The sequence below is a fragment of the Phacochoerus africanus genome, chromosome X (assembly GCF_016906955.1).
Source record: "Phacochoerus africanus isolate WHEZ1 chromosome X, ROS_Pafr_v1, whole genome shotgun sequence".
Taxonomy (NCBI): domain Eukaryota; kingdom Metazoa; phylum Chordata; class Mammalia; order Artiodactyla; family Suidae; genus Phacochoerus; species Phacochoerus africanus.
The window spans coordinates 43,360,472-43,370,263 of NC_062560.1; the positions used below are offsets into that span (position 1 = coordinate 43,360,472).

The 9,792-nt window shown below is 48.9% G+C and overlaps 1 protein-coding gene across 1 annotated transcript; it reads right to left on the reverse strand.

The window, feature by feature from the left end:
- On the reverse strand, positions 1–1,405 carry KRBOX4 (KRAB box domain containing 4). Its single transcript, XM_047764191.1, has 3 exons — positions 1,352–1,405; positions 586–748; positions 1–308 (listed from the first exon to the last, which is right to left on the reverse strand). The coding sequence occupies exons 1-3, from the start codon at positions 1,403–1,405 to the stop codon at positions 1–3; spliced, it is 525 nt and encodes a 174-aa protein (XP_047620147.1).
- Between the last annotated feature and the right edge of the window lie 8,387 nt (positions 1,406–9,792).

Sequence of the window (9,792 nt, forward strand, 5' to 3'; positions counted from 1 at the left end):
TTACAGGTGAGGAAAGGGGTAGAACAAGGGGCTGCAGAGGGGCGACAGGTGAGTCATCATGTGGGTGTTACAGGGCTCGTTCCATCCGACCCGGGTCTTGTGCCCAAGTCTGGGCTTTCTGAGAAGAGCTCCCGGGCACGCCCCCGAGGCCAAGCTCTGGCTGGCCCACCAGGTCCCCTTGCCCCGGCCTGACTGGCCCGGTGCCCGCTCACCTGGTCCGCTCCGCGTTGGGGCTTCTCCATCTGCCTTCCCGCCCCCCTCTGCTTGTCCCAAGCTGAAGATCCCCTCTGGCTGGGCCACGAGGTATCCTGTTGAGGGGAAGGGACACAGGACCTCGTTACTAACGCCTGAGGCATTCCGGCACCGGGGACCCATCCTTGCAGGGCGGAGGTGGGCTGGCCTCGGGGGCTGGCCCTGAGCACAGCTAGCCGGCCCTCCGTGCGTGCGGAGCATCCCGAGCAGGGGGCAGTGTTGACAGTGAGCCTGAGGCCCGACTCATCTGGGGCCCACACGGCCCTGAGCAAGGCGCAGCCGAGAGGGAGACGCGAGGGGCTGCGCCCCGTCACCCTGTGGTGGGTCCCTCACCCACGGAGAGCAGGTGGCTGTAGTTCTCCAGCGTGACATCCCTGTAGAGGGTCTTCTGAGCGGCATCCAGCTGCTGCCACTCCTCCAAGGTGAAGTTCACAAACACGTCCCTGAAGGCTGACGTTTCCTGCAACAGCACATTCCTCTTTAGCCCAGTTATCGGCTCAGGGATGGACAGGATGTCACATCAGGTGCCCACTCTGTGCCTAGCCCAAGTGCTGCACATGTAGAAAGATTTCGAGCCTCCCTCCCTACCACTCAGGAGAACCCTGACAGATGAGGACAGGAAGGCTCACAGAGTGTCAGGTCACCTGCCCGGGGTCACCCAGGAATTGGGGGTTAAAATCCATGCAGTCTGGTTTCTGCCACACACATTTTTAGATACAACATTGCCTTTCTCTGTGTAATTCTTAGGCTGTTCATCATCCGCAACTTGACCTGGTATAGTATGTAGGCTGCTTATGTAACTAAAAGTATTTGAAACCCTACAGACAAAAAGATCAAGTGTTAGAAATATCTTACTCTGGAAATCCATTCTTCCAGCACATTTATTGACTAGAGACCAAGCTGGGAAGTTCTGAGGATGTAAAGATTAATAAAGACAGACACCTCCTGAACTGAAGGAGCTGCAGTCTCCTAGAGGAGAAAAACACCTCTTACAAACTCAATATAGGAGGGACAGAGGGAGAGCTGACATCCAGGGGCAATGACGGGGGCAGGGCAGGGAACCCAGAAGAGGAAGACATCGGTTCTGCTTGGGGCTGACAGAGAAGGCTTCGAAGGGGATGCGGATGTAGAACAGACACAGCTGCTCAGTCATGACCGACCCTGCTCGTTATCCAACCGTGAATCAAAACACAGGACCATAAGAGTTCCCGTCGGGGCTCAGTGATAATGAACCCGACTAGGAACCATGAGGATGCAGATTCAATCCCTGGCCTTTCTATCCTATTTTTGGTCTTTTTGTATCCTTAGTCCTCATTTTCTGTATGTAAAATCTTCTGTGTATCATATGCACTGCATGTATTTTCTCTCAGCCTCAAATGCCTTTTGACTGCACAGATTTTAATATTTTAATGCAGGCTAATCTGACAGTCATTCTTTCTGTCGTTTCTGGGTTTTGCATCTTCATTTAAAATATTTCTAGGTTCTGCAATCATGATCCAAAAGAAGACCAAAAATATGATAAATAGAAAGATAGTACAGGCAATCTATAAGGAAAAAATGCCATAAAGGTGTTTACCCTTCCTGTATCTTAAGACTAGAGAACCGGGTTCATTTTTGTTTGCTTGTTTTTGGGGCTACGCCCGCGGCATATGGAGGTGCCCAGGCTAGGGGTTGAATCGGAGCTACAGCTGCTGGCCTACACCACAGCCACAGCAACGCCGGATCCAAGCCATGTCTGCAACCTACACCACAACTCACAGAAACGCCAGATCCTTAACCTACTGAGCGAGGCCAGGGATCAAATCTGCGTCCTCATGGATACCAGTCAGATTCATTGCCACTGAGCCACGACAGGAACTCCAACCCTTGACCACTGGTGAAGGGAAATCAGCAGATAGATGTTAACCCTTTTTGTCTACTGGAAAGCATGTTTTAAGGCTCCTCCATGACGGCTAACTCAGTAATATATCCTTGGATTGGTTTTCCCTCCTTCCCTGTTTCACCCCCTCCTGCTGATATTCCTGCCTCCTGGCCCCCATTTTTTCGAATAAACTACCTACATGCAAACATATACCCATAAATAAATATACACATATATTTCTTGCACTGAGCAAGGTAATACAAATATACTTCTAAATTTTCATGTAGTTTCTCAAATATGTCTGTAGTTCTTTAATCAATCTGGTATTTTACTTTTTAAATTTTTTTTAAATTTTATTGGAGTAGAGTTGACTGGCAATGTTGTATTAGTTTCAGGTGTATAGCAAAGTGAATCAGTCGTACATGTACATATATCCATTTTTTTTCCCATATAGGTTATTACAAACTACTGGATAGATTTTCCTGTGCTATACAGTAGCTTCCCGTTAATCATCCATTTTATTATTTTTTTCATTTTTTTGTCTTTCTGCCTTTTCTAGGGCCGCTCCCGTGGCATATGGAGGTTCCCAGGCTAGGGGTCGAATCGGAGCTGTAGCCACCAGCCTACGCCACAGCCACAGCAACGCTGGATCCGAGCCGCGTCTGCAACCTACACCACAGCTCACCGCAACGCCAGATCCTTAACCCACTGAGCAAGGCCAGGGGTTGAACCCGCAACCTCATGGTTCCTAGTCAGATTCGTTAACCACGGAGCCACGACGGGAACTCCTAATCATCCATTTTATACAGCAGCGTGTACTTGTTCTTCCCACCCTCCCAGTTCTTCCCTCTCCCCCCAGTGGTTTCTCCTATAGTAACCATAAGATTGGTTTTGAAATATGTGAGTTTCCGTTTTATGATTAAGTTCTTTCGTATCATTTTTATGACATTCCACATATAAATGATAACCATATGAGAAAGACAAATATCATTTTACTTTTTATATGATGTGGAAGATTCTAGCTCTGTTTCCAATCCATCCCGATGGAAACTCAATTGTGCCACCTTCATTTACTAACCATTCCTTTTCCACATCCCTGAAATGACATTTTTATAATTTTGCCTCACAGAAGCCTTTCGAAGCAATGCATGAAATCTAGAAGATGCTAAAGACTGTGAAATTAGACCACATTTTAAAAAATTTAAGTGTCTGCTCTCCAAGATACATAAGCCTAGTCGAATGACAAACCATGAAAAAATATTTACAGCATACATGACAGAGGTGTAATTTACTTATTAAGTTAACATAAAGAACTAGCAATCCGCAATCAAAGGATTTCCATACCAAAGAGAAAAATGGGCAAACAACTTAGAATAAACATTGAAAAGGAAAAAAATACAACTGACATTTACAAATATGAAAAGACTTGATTCAAAAGATGCAAATTAAAATGCACCACTCTTTTCTCTCACAATGGCAAAAATCACTGTGACTGCCTGTTTATGGGAAAAGGCATCATACTGCAGCTAGGAGTGCAAATCACTACATGCTATTTGGAGGACAATTTAGCAATCTTAAAATTCAAGATGCATGTAGCCACTGACCTAGAAATGTCACTTCTAAAAAGATATATGCATGCAACTGGAATGCACATGAATAATTCACTGCTATGTTGCTTATGGTAGGAAAAGACTAGAAATATCCTAAATGTACATCAGTAGGAAAAAGGGAAATAACAAATGGTATTTCCATCCAATACAATATCATGTGGCCTTTTTTTTTTTTTTTTGCCACCCCTCAGCCTTATGGAGTTCCTGGGCTGGGGATAAGATCCAAACTGCAGCTACAACCTATGCCACAGCTGTGCAATGCCAGATCTTTTAACCCACTGTGCCAGGCTGGGGATTGAGCCTGTGTTCTTGAGCTGCAGAGACATGACCAGTCCCCTTGCACCACATCAGGAACTCCATCATGTGTCCATTTTTGTAAATGGGGTAGATCACGGGTTTGAAACCTTGGGTAATTTTGTTCCTTTGGAGACATTTGGCAATGTCAGGAGACATTCTGGTTGTCTATACAGCACAGGGAACTATAGCCAATCTCTTGGGATAGAACCTGATGGAAGACAATATGAAAAAAAATGCGCGTGTGTGTGTATGTGTGACTGGATCACTATGCTGTATGGCAGAAATTGACAAAACACTGTAAATCACCTATACTTTAATTTAAAAAATTGGGGGAGGGGAGTTCCCATAGTGGCACAGTGTGGTAAGAATCCAACTGCAGTGGCTTGGGTCACTGCTGAGGTGTGGGCTCCATCCCTGGTCCAGGAACTTCCATTTGTCCAAGGTGCAAACATAAAATTTTTTTAAAAAGGAGTTCCCATTGTGGCTCAGTGGGTTAAGAACCTGACTGGTATCCATGAGGATGCAGGTTCAATCCCTGGCCTCACTCAGTGGGTTAAGGACCCAGCGTTGCCACAAGCTGCAGCGTAGGCTGCGGATGAGGCTCAGATCCAGTGTTGCCATGTTGTGGCTGTGGTGTAGGCTGACAGCTGCAGCTCCAGTTCGAACTTCCATATGCAGCGGGTGCAGCCCTAAAAAGTAAAAAAAAAAAAAAAAAAAAAAAAAACCAAAACTGGGGAGAGAGCTCGAATTGGAGCTGCAGCTGCCGGCCACAGCCACAGCCAGCCAGATCCGAGCCACTTCTGCGACCTCACGGCAACGCTGGATCCTTAACACACCGAGCAGAGCCAGGGATCGAACCTGCGTTCTTATGGACAGTAGTTGGGTTTGTTACCACTAAGCCAGGACGGGAGCTCCTTTTTCTTTTTTCCCCGGTGGGGAGGGGAAGGATTGGAGCACCTGAGGTAGATTATAGACTGAATAGAGACCAGCCAGAGCCGAGGGGACTAACACATTTTCAGGTTTGCAATATAATCTCCTAATTGCTGACTCCAATTCACTGGGAACGAAGTAGAGGGGCCATCAGGAACTCACCTGGGACATGGCCAACCCGTTCCACCCACGCAAAGGATGACGATCTACGGAGGCAGAAGCAGCAGGAGGGTGGGCATCAGTGCACACGGCTGTGAGGCCACGTCCCCAGCCTAACCGCCATCACCCGGGCCCCGGGGAGAAGGACCTGGAAACTGCCCGGTAGCTGCCACCTGTTCCCCTGGGAGCTTTGCACATGAATTTATTTTCTCTTGCTGGACAGACGTGTGACTTGTATTTAGAGACACCTAATCAGAAGCCGTTAACAACCTGATGCCTCCTTTCCCTCGAGAATTTTATGCCTGGAAATTTATCATCGAAAAGCAGCCATAAGTGGGCACAGGTTTGTTAACTATTCACCAATCTGGAAGCAACTAAACCTCTAGCAAAATGGGACTCGGCCCAAAACTAAGACACATAACATGGGAAATGCTACATGGGCTTTGGAAATGCAATGGAGGAGTTCCCGCTGTGGCACAGTGGGTCACGACCCTGACTGCAGCGGCTCGGGGCGCTGTGGAGGCGTGGGTTTGAGGCCCGACCCTGTGCAGCGGGTTCAAGGATCAGGCAGTGCCGCAGCTCCACAGCTGTGGCTCGTGTTCAATCCCTGTTCCACGTGCTGCGACTGTGGCCATGGGGGGGAAAAAAAAGTGAAAATCCTGTTCTCATTTCTTAACCTATTTCAAAGCAGTTCACAGGAAAGCAAGGGCAGCAGGATCTCCTTTGCTAAGCAACACGCGTGTGCTGAGGAAGGACGGTTATGAAAATGCTGACACTGCTTGCCTTCGAGGGCTGGCGTCACCTTTCCTCTTCTGTCTACTTGCATTTTCTCAGTTTTGGTAATATTCTCGAATAAAAGAGAGAAATTGTTCCAAATCACGTATTGTCCCACTGAGCCCTGGAGGTGACAGACCCCGAGCCAAGTCTGGAGAGCAGGGCCGTCTGGCTGTGGTTTGGAGGAAGGGGACCCACCAGCGCTGAGCGCGGTGTGGACGGCAGGCAGTGGCGGAGGCGGGTGAAGAGCCCAGCACTGCTCAGTTAGTTCCACGTGGAGCTGGAAACCACTGACCTTGCCCCCTGCTCCTCTGCCCTTCGCTGGCCCACCCGCACCCTGGTCCCTCCCCAGGACTATTTCCCAGCATGTCAGTCCATCGGATGACCAGGCTCTTCCTTGTTTGGCACTTTTCAAACCAGAGTTTCAGCAAGGAGCTTTTGAGCACCATGGCTGCTGTAGCAATCCTGCCTTCGAATCAGGACACAGGGCTCAGCACCATGTAGCTCAGTGAGTCATGTTCTCAGGCCCACTTTACAGTAGCATCGAAATGGGGCAGCAGGGGAGTTCTCTTGTGGCGCAGCGAGTTAAGGATCCACTGTCGTCACTGCAGTGGCTTGGTTGGCTGCTGTGGTAGCACAGGTTCGATCCCTGTCCTGGGAACTGCCATATGCTGTGGGCATGGCCAAAATAAATAAATTCTCCAAACTACAAAACAAAACAAAAACCGGAAACTTTTCTGCACGTTAGTTACGGTGGAGGGAGGCCCAACATTTCTGCTAAAGAAGGAATAACGTTCATATTATAGGATGGACCTAACTCCAGAAATAGTTCATGGCAAGCAAGAAAAGCATAACGTGTGCACACACGTGTTTCAGCAGAGGGGGAATGTTTCTTGAGATTATAACTGAGCAAGATCCCATGGGACAGATCCCCCCCATGTGCTCAGCTTGCCTCTTGTTTGTAGAAAAACTCAGCCTCCTAGGCCTTCCCTGAGTTCCCAAGAATAAATTCAATCAGAGAGATGAGACAATGCAGAAACAAAGGAAAGCAGTCAAGCAAGACAAAATAATAATAGTTTAGCCATTAAACTAAAAGTCAGGGCCTTTTATTTCCTTCTCAAGTACTATATAGATAGTATCCTGAGCCATGTCCTTGGAGCTGTTTTGCGGAGACTGAAATACCCCCACCAGGTGGAAGAAGTTAACTGTATGCTGCCCACAAGCAGGTAGACCCCAGACCGGCTGGAACCAGCAAATTGATGATGTTGATGGCTGATTACCTCACCACCAGCCAATCTGAAGAATGCTCACCAGCTGATCATGCATCCCACAATCCCCCGCCCTCAGCCTGTCTTTAAAAACCTTTCCCAGGAGGAGGTTAGTAGGTCTTTTGAGCACTGGCTCCCTGGAGTCTTTGCTCGGAGCCACCCTGCAATAAAACGCTTCACTTTCCTTCACGACAACCCAGCATCAGTAGATTTGGCAACCAGGCGCAATTTGGTTGGATTAACAACAGTGGCAGTGGTCTTTCCCAGCCTGATCCTGCCCTTTCAGGCCCTCGTACCTCTCCGAACACCGGTAACTTTCTGTCTCCTCCAACAGGGGGTCAATTGCCCTTTGTCACCTAGTCCTTCGTGGTGGCTGGAAGTTGGGTCACCATGCCTGCCTTGCTCTCTCTCGGGAAGAAAGGACAGGGACCACCGCAGATGCAGCTTTTCTAGGACTTGCACTCCCGCGAGCCTCCCCTCACTGCTCTGGGGTCTGGGATCCGGGCTGAGGCTTCTCCTGCAACTCCCCTCAGAGGAGCTGGCTTAGTCCTAAGGAGGCAGGACCAAAGGATTCAGAGCCAAACACATCTCTGCTGTGACTATCATTTCAGCCTCTGACCCGGCGAACTCACCTACCTCTGAGGCCTCAGACCAGGTTTTCTGTAGACTAAGGCAGCCCATGGCAGATAAGCTGGAGTCAAGCTGGTGAGCAGTGGTCTCGTTTATGGACTCAGACCTTGGAAAGGCACTGACCACATGGGAGATGTTATTAGCCGACTCTATCATGGAGCCAAGGTGAGACAAACCCAAATCTTTTACTTGACACAAGGGGGCATGGTGCTTCATTCTGGGTTTAAGCGCTAACATTTGGTAAGAGCTCAATTATCCCCAAAGAGCTACAACTGCTTTATTTCGCTGAGAGTCCAGGCTCTGAAACCAAACTTAACTGCTGGCTCTGCAGCTTTTATTTATTTCAGTATAAAAGGTGAGTACCTACTATGAGTTTGTTCTGTTGTTCTGCGTATTGGATGCACCAGTGAAAAAATAAGAATTCCCTAATCAGAGCTATGAAGGAAAGAGAGCGACAGTAACCAACCAAAGCTGATAAATAAATGTAGGGTATGTTCAAAAGACATAAGTGCTATATGCTATGAAATAAGTCATGTGGACCCTCCTAAGGCCCTAGCCTCACCTAGGCTATTTGCCTCAGCAGGGGAGGGTGCTTTTTCCATTCGGGTTGGAGCAGCTTACGACCAAACTGAAGCTGACACCATAGAACAAAAGCTTTATTCAGTGGCCAAAGGGTGAAGAAGCAGGAACAAAGTTCATTGCTCAACTTTTTGCCCACCTGGTGAGAGGGATTTAATTTTAAAGAGCAGAGAACAAGGGGAGGAGAAGTGAGCCTAATACTGGGGAGGCTTATGCATGAGTCTACCGGGGAAAGGTCAGTGCTTTTGGCAAGGGAGTGGGGATGCCACCTCCTTTTTTTTTTTTTTTTTTTTTCTTGAGCCGCTCCTGCGGCATATGGAGGTTCCCAGGCTAGGGGTCTATTTGGAGCTGTATCTGCTGGGCTACCCCAGAGCCACAACAACGCCAAATCGGAGCCTCATCTGTGACCTACACCATAGCTCAGGGCAATGCCAGATCCTTAAGCAACTGAGCAAGGTCAGGGATCGAAGCCGCAACCTCATGGTTCCTAGTCGAATTCGTTTCTGCTGCACCATGACGGGAACTCCTTGTTTTTGTTTCTTTTGGTCCTTAAGGTAGTCCTAGCCACCACTGGCAGGTGTGTCATTTAATATGCTAATGTAAAATCAGCATATAATGAGACTCAGGGTCTGTGGGAGGTCAGATTTGCTGCCTTTTTGGTCCCAGCTGATTCCATCTGGGTTTGTTTGCAGCTTCCTTATCTCTGGATCCTTGAAGATTTTGGTTAACTCCGGCCAAAGGTGGGGGTTGGCAGGTTTTGAGCAAAGACTTGGAGCAACTCTGACATCAAAAAGATGCTTCAGGTTTACTGTGTGACTTTGGACAGGTGTTCGAGCCTTTCTGTTCTTGCTTTCTCTTTATAAAATGAACAGACTGTGGTACCAACTCACAGGGCAACTAATGGGACGAAGACTAATGTGTAACAAAACTGGTGCTGTAGGTGCCTGGCATTTATTACACACGGAGTAAATCAGTCACTGGACAGACCCCAGCAGCTCGCCCCCCCCCCCCCCCCCCCCCCCCGGGTGCACCAGCTCAGTACTCCTCGCCCCTCCAACCTCCCCAGGGAGCCCAACCCCAACTCCGCCTTCCTCTTACGCCACTACCGGGAACCCGAGGTCTCCGGGTGAAAAATGGCTAGCGTCCACTTGCGCCGCCCTCGGGGTCAGCAGAGCACTTCCGCTCTGCTGTGACCTGGGAGCCCGAGTGCTGCGCACGCGCAGGACCAGGGTGTGGGGATGTCGCTGCCAATAAGCAACGTGGCGCCTTTCTGGGACAAAGGTTCTGACGTAGCTCCAGCCGAGGCTAGATGAGGCGACAAAAGTGTGCGACCATTTTCCGCGACAAGCTGGGGAGGTGCCTCCAGCAACGGGAGGCGAGTGGGCTCCGCGCGGACTGTTGTAGCGACAGGGGCTCACGCTTCCGAGGCCGA

Coding starts and splice junctions, on each gene's coding strand:
- KRBOX4 (XM_047764191.1), bottom strand. CDS start 1,405: ATGACTGAGCAGCTGTGTCTGTTCTACATCCGCATCCCCTTCGAAGCC. Junction 749..1,351: donor TCCCCTTCGAAGCCTTCTCT/GTCAGCCCCAAG, acceptor TCCATCCCTGAG/CCGATAACTGGGCTAAAGAG. Junction 309..585: donor CAGCCACCTGCTCTCCGTGG/GTGAGGGACCCA, acceptor TCCCCTCAACAG/GATACCTCGTGGCCCAGCCA.